The sequence below is a fragment of the Sparus aurata genome, chromosome 11, assembly GCF_900880675.1.
Source record: "Sparus aurata chromosome 11, fSpaAur1.1, whole genome shotgun sequence".
In the NCBI taxonomy this organism is placed as follows: Eukaryota; Metazoa; Chordata; class Actinopteri; order Spariformes; family Sparidae; genus Sparus; species Sparus aurata.
In genome coordinates this window covers 32,131,124-32,150,353 of record NC_044197.1, presented here as the reverse complement: position 1 = coordinate 32,150,353, position 19,230 = coordinate 32,131,124, and the positions used below count along the sequence as shown (strand labels likewise).

At 43.6% G+C, this 19,230-nt stretch overlaps 1 protein-coding gene across 1 annotated transcript in view; it reads left to right on the top strand.

The window, feature by feature from the left end:
- Positions 1-19,230, top strand: part of LOC115591395 (cadherin-2-like) — a 147,695-nt gene that overhangs the window by 127,565 nt on the left and 900 nt on the right. The window contains exons 15-16 of the mRNA XM_030433389.1: positions 10,129-10,290; positions 18,824-19,230. The exon at positions 18,824-19,230 is cut by the window's right edge and continues 900 nt beyond it. Coding sequence (XP_030289249.1) covers positions 10,129-10,290; positions 18,824-19,030 — 369 coding nt within the window. The 3' untranslated portion in view covers positions 19,031-19,230. The remainder of the gene's footprint in view (positions 1-10,128; positions 10,291-18,823) is intronic.

Below are 19,230 nucleotides of genomic sequence, written 5' to 3'. Positions count from 1 at the left end.
GTGTGACTAGGTCACTGCAGCATCTCTCAGTGCCCCCTGGAGGCCACCAGTGGTACTGTCCCTTTAATTGGTTATGTTTCACTTTCACTCAGGCATAGTTCGGTCACCTATAGAGGGGCTTAATCCAACATGTTCTCCATAGGAGTCAGTTTGACTCTCCACCTGACAGAGTAACAGACTGTATGCGTTCATTAAGAATGTAAGTTGAATTTCTCTATCATTGATGGATCATTTGTTTATATTTATGTTACTTTGGCAATGTTTCAGTAATATGCCTGTAGTATTCCTGTATTTTTCCTGTAACGTTCTGATAATATTTCTGTGAGATATCTATTTCAGCCTAGATTGTCATTTGTTTCCATTGATTTCTTTCTTCATAGCATACAACATATTATGCATCAGTTTATTAGTTTATTAGTACAAATTACTGATATTCCATTCCTTGTATTCTGTTTTTTCAGCAACCATACGTACCTGTATACTCTGTGCTTCTCAGGAACCTAAATTAACGTTATTAAACGTATACCTGCCTACCGTGTCCTCATCGACACCCCACAGTAGATAGTCGAACTCCTAAATCCTGATCCAGCTACCTACCTTATCCTTCAAACAGTCCTTCACATGGTCCTTCGAGCTGGATGTTGACTATTTCCTGTGGATCATGGATTCAGCATCAGCCCCACCATCCCCTAGACGTTCCCAGCGGAAGTCTATTAGGCCAGTTTATTTGGATGACTACTTGACCGATTCCCCTATTGGGCAAACCAGGCCAGGCTCACGGGAAGAAGACCTCACGTATTCTACCCGCTCCAGCGTCCCTGCCTCTTCCCCTCCCAGTCCTGCTCATTCAAGCTCCTTCAGGGGAGATAGTAAGGATGACCTGATTAAATCTTTACTAGAGACCATAAAACAGCAGAGTGATACAAATCGGATGCTGGCCGAAACTGCAAGAAAACAGATGGAGCAGTTGGAGCAACAGAACGTGTTGATGAGTTCGGCTACCTCCCTTCACCTTGGATCCAGGGTATCAACACCAGCACCTCAGAGTGATGGACTGCAGCCTTACCTACCAGCAGCTCCTAACGTTGCCACACAGCGAGAAGTACGAGAACAGAGCAATCCATCCGTCATTGGTGTTCCCCCTGTATATCCTAGCCGCACAGCCTTGAATGCTCCACTGCAGTCTTCACCCCCTGAACCTCCCTATAACAGTCCGCCCGTAGATGATTTGAGTCGCCGATCTGAACACCTCCTTAGTTTAAGCTCTCCCCCTCCAATTCACCGATCCATGTCGTCAAGGTGTAGCTCCCACTATGTGTCTCTTTCTCCTCCGGGGCCAGCCACTTCTTACGAGGCAGCTCAACAGCTCTATAGCCATCCAGTACCAACGTGGCACTATCTTTCCTCTCGGCCTCATCATGCTGCTGATCTGTATAGCCAGCCACAACGGTCTGATATCGGCCCCTCTCCAGCTGTCTATTCATATCCACCTGCCAGACCTTACAGACATGGGAAAATAGAGGGTCCCTCCTTTCCTAACCTGACAAAGGAAGATGAGACCCAGTACATGATGCTGAAGATGGCCTTGGCGAATTTGATACATCCAGATGAATCAGAGCACTACAAGTACCATCTGCCGCTAGATCATCTTAAAGTAGACGCTGCCCAACGCCTGGCGCTAGCCTACGCCAATGCCCTCAATCCTTTCACCTGTGCAATGCAAGCGCTCGATGAGAGATATGGACAGCCCCGGCAGGTAGCCCAGAAAGAGATCAAGGCTATCATGGAGCTACCCAACATTCGCCAGGGAGATGGTGTTGCCTTCAATAACTTCGCTCTCCGGGTGCATTCCCTAGTTGGACTGCTGCAAGCGCTCGGCCAGGAAGGTGCCGCTTAGCTCGCTTGTGGGTCACATGTTGAACGCTTGCTCGAGAAACTCCCTGCTGAACACTACCGCCAATTCAAGAGGTACATCATGATGTTAAAGCCACGAGCCTTGTCTTATAACCTTCTTGATTTCTCCACCTGGCTGCAACAGGAGGTCCAATGTGAACCAAGAAGAGATCGCCCAATGCCCAGCCAGAGAGATAGACCTAGAACTACCAAGTCCACAGGTAATCCTACTACTGTATTACATGGTAGGGAGGAGAAACCTACCCAGACCAAGTCCGAGTTGAGTGCCGACTCTAACTTAGATCCCAAGCTGCCTCGTAAATGTTATTGCCCTTACTGTCAGAAGACAGATCACTTCTTAACTCAGTGCAGTGAGTTTCAGAAACTCAAAAAGGAGCAAGTGGCGCAGTGGATTAAGACCAATAACCATTGCTGGAGGTGCTGCAGATCTCATCAAGCAGCGCAATGTGACCTGAAGAAGACCTGCTCACTCTCCAACGGTAAGCACCTCAGAGCCCTACATGGGGTCAACCAGCGCCAAAAGGGGACCACCTCACCAGCGTCCAATGCAGCACCTACCTCAGACCTACCGCAGTCTTCGGTTATGACCTCTCCACAAGATGAAGCCGCTACTAGACTGTACTATTTAGACAGAGCAACCACTGGTGGTCGTGTTCTCCTAAAGGTCAGTAAGGTCATCCTGCACAATGGAGATCAGTCGCTTGAGACATATGCGGTCTTGGATGATGGATCGGAGAGGACCATCTTCCTCCCAGCAGCTATTAACAAGCTCAAACTCCAGAGAAAGCACGAAGAGCTCAAACTAAGACCCATCCGACAGGATGTTTCCGTCCTACCTGGAACCTCTGTGTCCTTCCAGATCTCTTCTGCTGAGAAACCACACCAGAAGTATAGGATAAACAATGCTTTCACGGCAGATGGATTGACTTTGTCTCATCATTCTCACCCAATCGCTGCTCTTCAGAAGAGATATAGACACCTCCGAGATCTCCCTCTCCAACACCTTGAGAGCGCTCAGCCTCTTCTCCTTATTGGGGCTGACAATACTCACCTTATCACTCCTGTTGAGGCCATTCGCAGAGGGCCTCCGGGCAGTCCTGCAGCGATTAAGACAAGACTGGGATGGACTCTGCAAGGCCCAGCTAGGGATATAGGAGACAACCAAGCCACAACGCACTGCTACCACCTAAGTTTTAGTTCTCCCTCCACTGAGTTGTTGTGCAACGTAGAGAGGTTGTGGCAGCTTGACGCACTTCCACATCGCCATGAGAAGACCATCACCAGGTCCAAGCAGGATCATGAGGCCATTTCCCTCCTTGACGCCAAGACCTGCAGGGTGACAGTGGATGGAGTAGCCTGTTATACTACCCCTTGACTGTTTATTCCAGTGGAAGGGCCAGTGTTTGAATGCACTATTGCTCCCCGGACCTACCTTAAGCTCCTCTCTCCTGTTATGGTTCCGGGAGCATCCCGTTGGCATCAGTGGTGACATCAAGGGGATGTTTCACCAGGTCCGCCTGTTGCCAGAGGACAGACCCTTCCTGCGTTTCCTCTGGCGAGACCTCAAGAAGGAACAGCCACCAAGCACATATGAGCGGCAGGTAGTCCCTTTCGGGACAACTTGCAGCCCATGTTGTGCTACCTACGCGGTACAGAAACATGTCATTGATAATAGTCGACCAGACGAGGATGTCCGCTTCTCAGTAGAGAAGTGTTTTTATGTCGATAATTGTTTACAGAGCTTCCCGAATACTGATGCGGCACACCACCTCCTCGACAAGCTGAGGGCACTACTTGCTACAGGAGGTTTTGATCTTCGGCAATGGGCCAGCAACATACCATCAGTGATCAGCCACCTCCCAAAGGAAGTGAGGTCCGACAGTAGTGAACTGTGGCTCTCTCAGAATAAGACCGATCCTCAAGAGCTGACTCTTGGTCTCTGTTGGCACTGTGAATCGGACACCCTGACCTACCGTCATCGTCCTGTCAGTCATGACCAACCCACAATGCGCAACATTTATCGGGTGCTAGCAAGGCAATATGACCCACTAGGTTATATTACCCCCTGTACCACCTGTGCCAAAATACTGGTCCAGCGCTTATGGGACAAAGACCATGGATGGGATGACCCCCTTCTCCCTGACACCTTGTTGCATGAATGGGACCACTGGAAAGCAGAATTGCAGGACCAATTGAAGGTCATCCTGCCTCGACATCATGGATTGGAGGAGAGCAGTCGACAACTCCATGTTTTCTGTGACGCCTCAGAACGTGCCTATGGTTCTGTCGCTGACCTCCGCTGCCAAGACGCGAGTGGTCAAGTTTCAGTCTCATTCCTGATGGCACGTTCCAAAGTGGCTCCAAAACGCCAACTATCTATGCCCAGGCTAGAGCTCAGTGCAGCTCTTAGTGGAGCTCAGTTGGCTCACCTGCTGCGCGGAGAACTCACCTTGCTTATAGAGAGCACCTTTCTCTGGTCAGACTCAACCACCGTCTTGCTCTGGATCAATTCTGACTCCTGCAGGTATAAGGTATTTGTAGGAACCATGATAGCAGAAATACAGTGCACCTGTACTTAAGTCGATTCAGCTACCAAACCAGCGGACGACCTAACCAGAGGCAAATCTCTCCTAGATTTGAGCCCCCCAAACAGGTGCCATGATGGACCACCGTTCTTGCATCAGCCTCCGCTGGCGCAGTGGCCCCGGAAACCCACGGGTGAAGAAGTGGTTCACAAGGAGGAACTCCGCAAATCAGTCTTCAGTGGTCTGACCCAGACCACTACGACTCCAGTGTATCCAGAAGCCAGCCGGTTCACTTTCTTCCAAACCTTGTTAGAAGCCACAGCGTGAGTCATTCACGGGGCGGCGGATCCTTCTAGTTCTCCTACTGCGGAGGATTTTCGAGAAGCTGAGAGGGTCATCCTGCAGCAAGCGCAGGTGCACAGCTTCAAGGAGGAGATTACCTGCTTAAAGGCAGGCAAGCCCGTGCCCTCTAACAGTAGGCTTATTTGTCTTGCTCCTCAACTGGACAGCACTTCTCAGCTGATCAGAGTAGGAGGACGCTTACAACAGGCTCATCAGCTTGATACAGATTCATTACATCCCATTGTCCTGGACCCTAAACATCCAGTTACAAAGCTCCTCATCCAGCATGTTAATGAGAAGTTGTGTCATCCAGGCTCTGAAAGGGTCTTCTCCGAAATGCGAAGGAAGTATTGGGTGTTGTGGGGAAGACAAGCAATTCAACAGTACCAACATGGATGCTTCGAATGCCAGCTATGGCGGGCCAAGGTCAAGACCCATAAAATGGCAGACTTGCCACCTGCTCGACTCCGCCTTCACAAGCCAGCGTTCTATTCATTAGGAGTAGATTGTTTCGGCCCCTATGCGGTGAAACTCGGGCCGCAGAACAGAAAAGAGGTGGGGCATTATTTTCAAATGCCTCACCACCAGAGCAGTGTATCTGGATCTCCTTGGCCACATAGATACAGATGCCTTCCTTATGTCACTACCGCGATTCATTGCCAGAAGAGGAAAGCCGTTCGAGATCATCTCTAACCAAGGCACAAATTTTAAAGGAGGTGAGAGAGTTACGCGAAGCCTTTTCCAACGTGGCCCCTGACCTACAAGCCGAACTCGCAAAGCAGCAGATCCACTTCCAGTTTAATCCGCCAAACGCGCCCCATTTCGGCGGCGTTTGGGAAAGGGAGATCCGGACTCTCAAGAATGCTCTGCATGTGACTCTAGGTGCCCAGTCAGTAACTGAGGAGGTGCTAAGGACCGTACTGGTGGAAATTGAGGGTATTCTCAATTCGAAGCCACTTGGGTACACCTCTGCTGACATCTCTGACCCAGACCCCATCACTCCGAACATTCTTCTAATGGAGCGGCCAGACCCTTCCTTACCCCAAGTGGCGTGTGCAGATACTTAGCTTCTTGGCCGGCGTCAATGGCGACACAGTCAGGTCCTCGCTGACCAATTCTGGACGGATTCGAGTGGCAGACGTGAGGACGAGAGACCGAACCTACACTCGGCCTGTAACACGTCTTGTTGAGCTTCCTCCTCTCCAGGTAGCATACAACATATTATGCATCAGTTTATTAGTTTATTAGTACAAATTACTGATATTCCATTCCTTGTATTCTGTTTTTTCAGCAACCATACGTACCTGTAAACTCTGTGCTTCTCAGGAACCTAAACAAACGTTATTAAACGTATACCTGCCTACCGTGTCCTCATCGACACCCCACAGTACATAGTCAAACTCCTAAATCCTGATCCAGCTACCTACCTTATCCTTCAAACAGTCCTTCACATGGTCCTTCGAGCTGGATGTTGACTATTTCCCCTTCACACATTCATTTATTTCAGCATTTATTTATTCATTTATTTATTTATTTCAGCATTTATTTATACATTTATTTATGCATTTATTTATACATTTATTTATACTTAAGTCAGGTTTAGTCCTCCATAGTTCAGAAAGAATGTGCAGGTTGTTATTGAATAACTTGAATATGAACTTGAACGGGTGCTTGGAAATGATCATCATGTCTCTAAAACAGGTCATGAAAGGAAAATTGGTTAACAAAAAGGAAGAATGTTGATCCTTTTGTTCACCTACAGTCACATTCTTCACAAACAAAATATAAAACTTGTTGGTAACACACTTGAGTTTAATCTATTGTCTTCACTCCAGTATGAAACTCCAGTTATGTTGCATCATATCAGTTTGATCTGTTGTAACATCCAATCCACAACTCATATCCAGTAAGGGAGCATGTCAGCTGGTAAAAAGAAGGCAGCTCTCATGTGTCCTCCTTCATCGCTCTTCAGAGATCACTTCTCGGCCCTTGATCCTTGCTCCCAGGAGCACATAAATGAGCATTGAGATGGAAATCTTCCTGTTATAGTGAAGAAACGGCAATTAATGGAATTGGGGTATACCTTGGGTTCACTCCTCCCTAGAACGGATGATGTTGGCGAAAAGGTAGAAGTCACTTCAGTTGAGCTCATGGTCATTATGTCATTGAAATTGTCACTAGATCAACTGTTAAAGCTGCAGTCTGGAGTTCTGAGAAAAAAATTGAATGATACAGCTCCCAGGTCCCTCCTTCCTCTGTGTTGAGCTGCAGCCCTGCCTTCAAAGCCCCTCCCCATAGAGGAGCCTGCTGTGCATGAGCAGGCTTGTAACCATGGTAACAGAGGACGCTAGATAATCAAGATGCCGCATTCACATCGGGTTGAGTGCTCATTGCTTTGGTAGGGCATTTGCAACATAATAAATAAATAAGCCTTTATTGTTTCATTTCTGATCAATATAACTAAATTACAATGAAGAGTGCCTCAGTCACTGTAGTAACCCGAATAACAAACAATATTCCTCACATCCCGGTAGACAGAGTTACCCAGTAATCATTACCCGCTGCGACATTTTTGGCATGCTGCCTTTCTAAAGCATGAGTAACATTATTTCTCTAAACCAATTCAACCACTTCAGAGCGTCCTGAACAAAAACTAACGTTATCAGTAGCCGTTTTTAGACAGAGCACTAAGTCGCCAATTTGCCCATCCTCTTGGCAGCTCGGTCCGCGGTTTTAGACAGAGGGCGGCAAATTGGGGGTCTGTTGTGGTCCGCCGATTTTCCGCCTTGGAGGGTACACTTATTTCCGCCTCGACTGCTATCTAAAAACGAGGCGGAAATATGCCGGCCTCTGCGTGAGGTGGGCGGAGGTGTCAATGACCTGCACTGTTGTGCGACCCACAGCCAGGGAGTTTTAAAACAAAGAAACCGCTGATCACAGCAGTCAGTCCTTCATTTCACCCGCGCACATTAAGATGAACAACTGGACAACCACTGAGATCCAGGAGATGCTAGCGTCTCCTTGGTCTCTGTAGCTGTTTTGTTGTGTTAGCTTGATGTTGTGTCGGAAAAATTAAGGACGGTCGCTACTTTCAAATTAAATGCCCCCCGCTAAGAACCCAGTTCTAAACTCCAATGGGGTGCAATGTAAAGCTCTTATTTTGAAGACAAATTTATGTCACCGTTCACAGCCCAACTTCGAGCTTCATGTCACGACACATGCTTACGCCTACCTCAGAGGCGGCTTTTGGAAAAGGAGGAATATTACGCCTCCGTTTTAGAAATACAGGCCGGCACATTGCCGCCCTTACCTTGGAGCAAATGGGCCACCTTTTCTATCTAAAAAGGGCTAGTGCCCGGTCACTTGAAAGACACTTTTACCAACCAGTAGCCATAAAGACAAAGCTAAACACTGGTGTTACGCTCGGTCTAGGGAGCCGAGCCTAACATTAATAACCGACACCCAAACTGGTGTAAGTTAAGTGAAAACAAACAATTTATTTACAAGACAACAGGTGCAATATGTACAGTGATGGGTGCGATATATATAGGTAAGTGTCGCCGGAGTTTGATAGTTGCCTATGAGTATGGTGAAGTCAGCTGGAAATTGGCTAACTAGTTAACTCCGCTTTGGTCCACTATGCAATGGCGTTTGAAGTGAGTTTGATGTTAATAATATTACGATGGAGCTTGGTTGTCACAGTGATAGGTCTGGAAACATGTTTAGACTAGAGACAGAGACTATGCGAACAGTGTACAAGAGTTTGGAGACTGTGTTGGAGACAAACACAGCTTTTGCTAGCTGTTAGGCATTAGCTACATGGTAGTAACTGTAACAACACATACAAACAAACTAACATTATTCAGACACACTAACCATTCTGAAACGTCTTGCTGCAGCCACAGAGTCTGTACTTCTTCAGGAGCCTCTCCTTCTGGGTCTGATTCTGGGTCAAACTGGTATTGTTGATCAAAAAAATCTCTGTGAGCCATAGCGATACATATATATAAATCCACAATAAACATTAGCGCATGCTACTGCTAACGCAATGGGCTTCCTCTCCCTGAGAGGGGCGCGTAGCAGGCAAGGCTCTCCAAGTAGGAGAGCCCATTAGCAGGTGCAAACACAGAAAAAGCCTGTTCTCAGTAGAGCTCAGTAGAGCGACTTTTAGACTGGAAGCTGAAATTCAGGACCAGGGATGGGTTCGGGGCAATACATATCGAATACAGAGTTGTTGGACCTCTGACAGCTGTGTGAAATTGATGAAAAACAGTATAATAAGGGACCTTTAAAAAAGAGAGCAAAGGTTGAACAATTTGGCCCATAAAGTGAGTGAGATTAAAAGGCTTTTGTTTGCTTTTTCTTAAAAAAAGTGAGTGACAATTATTATGTATTGTGCCGCCACACTGCGATGGTGATGGCAAGAATTGCATTGTATTTTCTAAGCATTTTTCATGATGATAAAGACACAGAAAAGTATTTATTCATAGCAAGAAAATAGAATACTGGACATAATTAAAATGTATGCTGCTTACCTTTCAAAATTTCAGCAAACAGACAAGTGATATCTAGTGAATTGTTTAAGAGTAACGTACCTGAACCGAGTGGAAGAGATGGCTCAATCTGGTTGAGTAATGTTCAACAGTCTTGTCTATAGTGACTCGGAATGTTGTGCAGGCAGTGTTAAGAGACCACTAACGTGTTTTCAGGGGAGCTTATATCTCATTAAGAGGAGCCAATCTAGACCTGGCACCCCCAGAAATACCACTCTGAGTGTTGTCATATTTTATGACTACAATGTGTGACTCCCCATCATGGTAACTTCGGGACTGCAAGTGGCCGAAATATGTGGCTTTTGTTTTTGTTTTTTGTTGGGTTATTTTTGCTATGCTAGCAGTCTTGCTCTTGGGATTGCAATGTCTGGCTGTGCTGTTCAGTCGGGCCACCACTTTGGTTCAGACTAAAATGCCTTGACAACTAATTGAATGATGCCACCAATTATTGTTCAGACAGTGAAATAAACTTATATTGTTTTATACCTCAAAATGCAAAAACGGTTATTGAGAGCACATTAGGATGCTGGCATTGACATACAGCATGTTGCACAGAAGTCCCTTACTACATTCTCAAAAGCTGTAAGTATGGCTTTAGACTTCTAGTCTTATTAGAATGTTTCACCGAACAGATTTTAACCAGAGGTAATTTATTTTCCCACAATTCTGACTATCCCTCGGGATAAATAAAGAATTTATCTATCTATCTGTCTATCTATCAATTGAGATCAATTTTATTATTAGGGATGTTGCGCTATATGGCTAAAATTGACTGGTTTTGTTTCTGTCTTTAGGATTACGATCTCAGTCAGCTGCAGCAGCCTGATGCCCTGGAGTCAGACGGTGTCAAGGTGGGGATCCGACGTATGGATGAGAGGCCTCTCCATCATGATCACCAGTACCCTCTCCGTTCTGCTGCCCCTCATCCAGGAGACATAGGAGACTTCATTCATGAGGTACGACAACACACAAATGAATATGGAATCCACAAATCTTACTGTGTCGCCAATATTATGATATAAATCTAAATATCATCTTAGATGTTGGATACGGTTACATTGTGATATGACATAAATGTTGTCTTTTCCTGGTTTTAAAGGCTGCGATACAGTAAAAAAAATTGTCAAGAAGTATAATTTTCTGACCTAGCCAGACTCTTCTACTTATTCTTACACTTGCCTTTACCCACTTGATCCACATTACTGATGATTAGTTATCAAAAATCTCATTGTGTTAACATTTTTGCGAAAGCTTCAACAGGCATCCCTATAAATTGCTGCAATATCAATTCTGAGCTACTTGGTAAAAAATATGATGTTTGATTTTTGCCCCTGGTTTCCGAAGTGCTTCTGATGGGTTTCAGTACTGAGATATATATTGTGTGTAGAGATATAACCTAAAAATATGACGTTATTTTTTTATGGCCATATCTGCCCAGCTCTCTACTATAACATCTTAGTGTAAAATGTTAGTGTTCTTTTCAGTCTAAACCAGCAAGTATGACACCACAGCAGGGAAGGGTTTCCTATCCTCATTAACTGACATTCAATCAGTTTTCCCAGATTGAAATCTGGTGTTTAACACGTGCACTTCTCAGACAACAGGAAGTGATAAATCAACATTTCAGTGAAATACAAAATGTCTTTTTGACAGCAGTAAGCAAACACTGTGTCCAAAAAAGCTGGATAAGCCAACGTTGGCTCTTTTGCCTTTCTCATCTGTTTTCTATCCTTTCATATAAAGCATCAAAGACTATCTGAGATGTGTGCAGTTTATCTAATCACCTTACGGGATTGAGGGAAATTGAAGTTCCAACAGTTGCCATTTGGAGTTGCCAGTGTGGGTACTGACCCACTGTTACATTCAAAGACTTTGATAACTCTTCATTAAAAAAGAATGCTTTGCCTACATTCAAACAGAGTACACGAAGTACACACAAAAAATTATGCAGATTTAAAATGTATTTAGTTTTCGGCTCAGTTGTACAGTCTGATCCTCGGATGTATGCAGAATATGTACACAAGTAGTGTCATTAAAGGATAATTTCGGTCGATTTCAACATGCAGCTTTATTGCCCAAGCTACCCTTGATTTGCCAGTACCGAAGACGCGAACACTTTTGGTCCAACCCTTACAGGGCTCCTTGAACGGATAGTTAGCATTGACAGCTAACAGCATGAGGTCAGAACTTTACACTGTGTTTTAAGCGTCTTAACATGCTCCACTCTCACCCCAAAAGTTATGCAACATCAGCAGACAGCTTACAACACAGCAGTGTAGCGTGTATGACTCAAAATGAATAAAAAAGTGGTTAAAACAGTGTGTTTGTGCAAGCAGCCACATACCGGTTTCTTTACAGCCCTGTCTTCTGGTAGTCCAAACTAGTCGATCCATCGAGCTTGCGCTTACTCCCTCACTGGCAGAGATGAAAACTTGAATTTTGCAGACAGAAACTGTATTCCAGCATTTTTGTTTTTACAGGGCTGTAAACAAACCGGTATTTGGCTACTTGCACAAACACACTGTTTTAACCACTTTTTTATTCATTTTGAGTCATACACGCTGCAGTGCTGTGTTGTAAGGTGTCTGCTGATGTTGCATAACTTTTGGGGTGAGAGTGGAGCATGTTAAAACACTTAAAACACAGTGTAAAGTTCGGACCCCATGCTATTAGCTTTCAATGCTAACTCTCCGTTCAAGGAGCCCTGTAAGGGTTGGACCAAAAGTTTTTGCGTCTGGGGCGCTGTTTAGCTCAGTTGGTAGAGCGCACGTGCCATGTGCCGAGGCTCTGCAGTGGACCTGGGTTCCTGGGTCCCTTTGCTGTGTGTCACTCCCCCTCTCTCTCCCCCTGTTTCCTGTCATATCTTCAGCTGACCTATCCATAAAGCCATATAAGGCCAAAAAATATTTTTTTTAAAATAAATAAATAAATGTTCGCGCCTTCGGTACTGGCAAGTCAAGGATAGTTTGAGCAATATAGCTGCATATTGAAATTGACCAAAGTTATCCTTTAATATGAGATGGTGTGTGGTTGGCAAGAGGATGCACACCAATAGCCAACACTGTTTTTGTTTTTTAAGAAACAGATATAGTGTAGGAAAAGGGAGTGAGAGGCAGAGAAACACAAAGTGAAGTGTACAAGCAATTCTTGATTAGTTTTGCTTACAGCCAGGATTAGCTGGCTTCAGACATAGCCAGTCTGGCTTCCTCATTGGAGGTAAATCCATTGAGGTTAGTTAATCCCACAGATTGGCTGCAGACCATCCTCAGCTCTTATAGAGACAGTTTGAGGTAAAGGGAACTGTGGCTGTGTCCCCTTTACTTACTGTAAAATGGAACACAGTGAACACTTAGTATATCCACAAGTTTCCTGGGGAGGTTACTAGGGAAGTGATAATGGGTGGTTGGCGGAAGTGGCTTTTCATAATAACTGATGCACTGTCAACTCTTTCTAGGCTGTAGAGACGTTGCATATTGGCTAAGCAATAATAATAATAGTGTTAAGCCTGATTTATGCTTCTGCGTCGCGGCGACGGCGTAGCTACGTCGTCGACGCAGACCCTACGCCGTGGCCTGACGTGCGCCTCCAAAAAATCCTGACTACGCGTCACATCAACGCGTCGAGACGCGAACGGCAAGGACTGTGATTGGTCCGCTCAGAACGTCATTTCAGGCAGTTGCTTCTTCTTCTGCGTCGCCTGCGCGTCAACATTTGTAATAACAGCATTTGTTGTTCAATATCCACGAGCTCCATCTCCAAAAACACCCGCTCCATCTCAGTTGCCATTGTTTACTGTCTGACCGGAAGAAAATCAAGGAATCCGATATGAACCCCCCGAAACCAAACAAAGACACAGCCACACCCCCCTAGCAACTTGGCGTTCCCTCGACGCAGAACTTCGAATGCTCAATGACGGCGTAGGGTCGACGACGTAGCTACGCCGCGACGCAGAAGCATAAACCAGGCTTTAGTAATAGTCACTCAGTGCTCAGATCCCCAGAGCTAGGGGACAATATTTGCAGTTTGTGGTTGTACATAGCATATATTAAATGAGTGGCCATGACTGACTTTGCTCTATGTCTGCTTTTGGGTATACCATTTCATTACCAACATCCTGTAATCCATTAAACACCATTCTAACTTTTACTTCTACTATGTAGGTAGGTATAGGTCTGCCTCAAAGCGTTAGCACATTTTAAATAGCTAATTTCCTTACATTGCCATCACAGGCTAAGGAATCCACAAAATTGCTAAAAAATGCTACTGTAGATGATATGAGGACAGTTTTCCCCTCATCCTCCACCCATCTATCAGAGAGGTATTGATCATGGGCACTAGGAATAAGTAGGTCTTATTTTATATTATCTTTTTTAAATTTTTTTACCAAAATGCCGATGGCATGACCTGCACTACACTGCATCTGATTGGCAGAAGCAATCTCACTCCTCATGCCTAAACCCAACCAACCAAACCAATAAAGGCAATAAGTACGAGCTAAGCTGAAGCAGATGTTTTGAGTGAGCCAGGGAAACAAATGCATTCAGTGTAGTATACTATTTACTATTCTTTTAGGTGCACATAGCAGTGTTTCCTCTAGGATTTCTTTCAGCAGTTGGGGCAGGCTCTCCGGGGAGCCGTGGCAGTGTAAACAAATGACACTTGACTGCAGATTTCACTTTTATTCCCAGCATAATCCCCCTTTTTATTGAATGGCTGGCATGGAAAATGGATTTTTAAAGGCTGAATGTAAAAATACAAAATAATAACAAAAATACAAAAATAAAATACAAAAATAAATAATAATTTCTTGATGGGGCTGTAGAATCAGTGGCAAAGTTTGCACCCAGGGTCAGAACAATGAATTTTTCGGGGTTTTGAGAAATATTTGAACAAGCTCATCTGAAAATGCAGTCAGCAGTTACATCATGGCGTGTATATATTCGCTGAATGCTATCAATTAGTTTACTCACGTTAGCGACACTGAGTTGAGTTGGCACCGGGCCCAATTAATTAATCTACCGATATGTTACGTAACCTTAGCTGGCCATCAATATTTTGTGAATGTCTATTGAACTTATAAAATCTATTATAAGTTTTCTTAAGCTAATAAGTCTGGAACATTAACATCGATGGCACCGGTAAGTTATTGGGGGAGGGCGGGGGGAATCTACTCCAAAGAGTAGATACTGAGCAAGATAGTTATCTAGTTTACCTCAGCACTCGTGACACCCGACCCAGTGCAGGACTCTGCTGTGAAGGTGGAGATATGATGCGGCTGTGGTGTATTTGCGACAATTTAAAAAATAAATAAATAAATAAATTTGAAGGAGCGGTGGCTAGGATTTAGTAGAAAAGAGAAAATGAAAATGATCTTATCTCATTGTGTACCAACAGCAAAAAGCGTATTAAGTGTAATTACCAAAATATTGATCCCTGCATTTTGAGCAAAAAGCATGTCAATAGTTTTTCCCAGAACAGAAGCCAGAAAGAAAATAAATCCAATTTAGCATCAGTCAAACTTAAGTATTAGAAGAAATTATTAATTATTTATCATTTTCTTTGGGAAGACTGTCTCAAGTCCAGTACATTCTTGGTAAGAAGGTTGTTGTTGTAATGAGACGTCGCGGGGTTCAGAGGTCAAGGGGTGGGGCGGATTTTTTCACCCTGAGACCCGGTTTCTAAAAAAAGTGCATTTTCAGGATCCGTGTGGACAATCGGCCAAAATGATGCAATACATGTGCGTTTCGAGAAAAGAGCATTCTCGTCTGGACGGCCTCTTAGAAAAATATCACCTGGGGTAAAACTCCCCCTGCTTACCCCGGTTAGCCCACAGCATTTTCATTTACATGTTAAAGCCTCCCCTAGAATCAGGGGGAGGGGGGTCATGGGGGGACAACTGCCAAGCAAGGCCCACGTCAATTTCTGACAATTCACAGCAGTTTCGATGTTGCCTGCAAATTGCCATGTGCAGTCGTAAACCTGAACTTACACTACAATCAATGCAGTGTAGAGGGGGAAGGGCACTAAATTCAGCCGGCACTGGGTAATCTGCTGAATCTCCTCCTGGAGATAGTGGCGGCATGTGTCCAGCCTGACCCAAATCCTCCTCTCTTCTATCCTCCTCAATAATCCCTCCTGACTGCCTTCTCCCCAACACTCCCTACTGGCCATGAAGAGGACTGAGGGGCTGGCTTGTGAATGCTTTTTCCAGTCCCAAATCTTTGGGAAAGTGAATGTTCAGATGAAAGATCAACAGTTCTCATCAGAGGCGGTTTTAGGTCTTATATTGCTTAGGTATGAAAGCATGAACATAGGTTTCTATAATACCCTCTTAGTTTTAATATACACTTACTAACTTGAATATTACAGGATCACTTGAGTATAATCCTGGAGTAGATATTGTCAGAGTCCAGTGGCTCTCTCCCCCATAAATTCTTTTCTTAGTCTCAGTGTTGCGTGGAAAATCTCCGGTACAAACATGGCTTTGTTCATTTACAATGAGTTAAGAGATCTGCTCATCATATAATTCAAACAATGTCCTCTGATTTAGAAATTATGCATATTAAATTCCTTGGATTGAGCTGTGATATGAGTCTGTCATGAATGTGCATGCTCTTTATCCCACGTCAAATACTGGCTTTGTGTGTTAAGGTTTTATATGTGAAATGGCTCCCCTGCCTCAGCAAAACTGATAAGGTGCCAATCAATGGATTAACACCCAGCCGATCTGCTGATGATGTGTAGTCACTAGTAATAACCAACAGTCCACTAAGCAATTTGCAGTCAATCTATCATAGGTATAAATGTAATATTTTTCTATGTTTTCTCTGTTTTCACTGGTGATTTTTGACTCTATTTAGCTTAAGTACACCTAGATTTTATTTTAGCACCCCTAAAATTATAATAATAGAAATTATTATTACTTTTAATATTATTATTATTATTATTATTATTGTATGGAAACATATTTAGTCCTCTCTAATGTTAGCTCTCCTAAACATCTAAGGGCTTAAATACTTGTAAATTGGAAACAAGCACTGCTCTACACTGCCTACCTACCCCACCCATAGTTTCAAAATAAGCATGTGAGGTTAATCTAGTTGACAGTGTTGGGGGTAACGCGTTACAAAAGAAAGACATTTCAGTAATATATTTTCTTTTCTTTTGTCTTTAATTGCTAAATGAAAACGCAAAGGAAAAGTGATTTTTGTCTCATGTCATTATAGGCTACATTATAGAAGGTATAGGACTGCTGTGTTTCATATGACAAAGCCTACAATTATAAATATTTATTCCTATCCAATAATATATCAGACTTTTAGTCTTTGTCTTAAGATATAGGTTGTTCAATTGTTCTATATAGGTTAATTGGGTATTTTTTGAAAGTAACTAAAAAGCAGTGAAATAAGTAATTTATTACTCCACGCAGACATTAATATTGTAAAATATTATATGACTTTAAAATTAAAGGAACTATAGATATGTAATGTATTGCTTTTTGAAAGTATTATGCCTAACACTGGCAGTTCAAAATATGAATACAAATATGGGCCAAATAAAATGAGGCCAAGTTGTAGCCCACAGCATGACTGACTGAATCCACTGCAGCATTATACTTCCTGTTTATATCCTGGCAAGATAATATCAATACTTCGGAAAGTCTTTAGACCTTTTCACACAGAAATTCTGCTTTTCCGTCACAATACTCTGTCAATACTTAAATTGCAAACCGACATTGACCAAATGTTTCTTAAAGCATGATACAGAGCTGAGAGCTGGCTACACCTACACTGCCCAGCCAAGATATGGTCACGTTTTGTTTTGTTTTTCGAGTTTTCTGGCAATAGTTGAGACCTTTGGGCGCTAACTATGTCTCCTGCAGTTGAAAAAGACGCGGTCACTTAGAATGGAGGTAGCAGGGATGGAAAGGCATGCTGATTTTCCACCACTAAATATGGCCTTATATCAGCTGTTATCGTTTAGCACATTATTACAACATTTACAAAAATCACAAAAATATCTGTCCAATACCAAAATTCCACTCCTTTTTAGAGGAAGGAAATTGGCTTGGCTTCTGGTGCATAATGGTAGGCTTAAATCAAATCAAATCAGATCAACTTCATTTATAGAGCACTTTTCATACACAAGCATGTAGCACAAAGTGCTTTACACAGGAAACATAGAACAATAATAAAGAAAGCCCCTCCCTCCCACCCTCCATACTACATACACGCACACATACATACACACGCACACACACACACACACACACCTGCACACTCTTACTACTGGCAATAGGGAGACATGGCAAGGCACTGAGGATTGAGGAAACGCCACCTTTGGGGCCGTCCACACTGGGAGGAGTCACAGGCTGTGCCACGGGGGGCAGCAGTGCCCAGGCCCCCCGACCCTGACAGACAACAGCTGGCCGGGCCAAAGGGACCCAAGGACAGCACCCCCAGCAGCAATCCAGACATAGCTCCCAGTGTGGAGGACCCCCCTGAGGAAACTCTGGAGTTAACCCTTATAAACAAAAAACATAAGATAGGATAAAAACAAAAGATAGTTAAATGGAGTGAACAGTTAAAAGGATAAAATACGTAAGATAATAATAAATAAAATAAAATAGTATCGAAGATAAATAAAAATAAATTATTTAAGATTTTATTACTGCAACAGTCAAGAACATAATATAGAATACCTAAATTATATTAAAATATAGGGCAATACTATAACAAATACACTATAGCAAGTATGTATGTTTTAGATTCACAAAGCTGTACAGTTATGTGCAACCCTTTTCATCACAAAATGTCCAAAAGTTCACAGTGTAGAGAATGTGTCATGGGATGATGGTCAAAGATGTCAGCTGAAGTAATATAGACAGATGTCCACTGTGGGAATTTTGGTCCCAAATAAACAAAGATGTTGCAGCGCAGTTAGTTTAGTTCAGACATATTGTTTTTATTAGAACATGTGAGATCTGTGTTTATTAGACTGTATGAGCAGTGATATGATCAGGCTGAGATATATGCAGTGTGAACACTGTAGTGTATGGAATGTACATATGATTAGAAGGATCTTTAGTTTTAATATTACAGACAAGATTTATGGATTATTTCACTCAGATAATGTCAATGCTCATAATACATAATCACATTCATCTGCCCTCTTTCATCAAAAAAGTAAGGAACAGTTGCGTACAAAACTAACGATTTTATATCGTCAAATAAGCTAAACATGGAGTACAGAGAAAAAACTAGTTAATCAGACAGCCACATGGTTTTTACAGGGCAACACAGTTGACAAGATCTCAGTGTCTTGCTACAGTGAGACACCCAAAATAAACCCTGTTAACTTCCTCAAAAATGTAAAGCGAAATTACATAAATCCCATAACATTTATACCAAGTCTTTACAATATGATGGATTGAACACTAATAGTCTGTTCTAGTGCTCACCGTCTTGTCCCCTCTGTTTTTCCTTTCAGGGCCTAAAAGCAGCCGACAACGACCCCACTGCCCCACCCTACGACTCCCTGCTGGTGTTTGACTACGAGGGCAGTGGCTCCACCGCTGGTTCCCTCAGCTCCCTGCACTCCTCCTCAAGCTGTGGGGACCAGGACTACGACTACCTCGGCGACTGGGGTCCGCGCTTCCGAAGGCTGGCTGACCTGTATGGTGGAGGGGATGATTAACAATCTAAACCCCCACCATCTATGAGCAGCTCTCCACCTTTGCTCCAAGGTTGAGGTGGTGGGTGAAATAAAAAAAAAAGAGGGTATGGGGTGAACATGGGGTATGGACCAGCCACTTCTGTATTACCATGAGACAGCTTGTAAAGAGACTCATAGCCTTGGCGATGGTTGATGATACTAGGGACCAATTGGACTCCTGG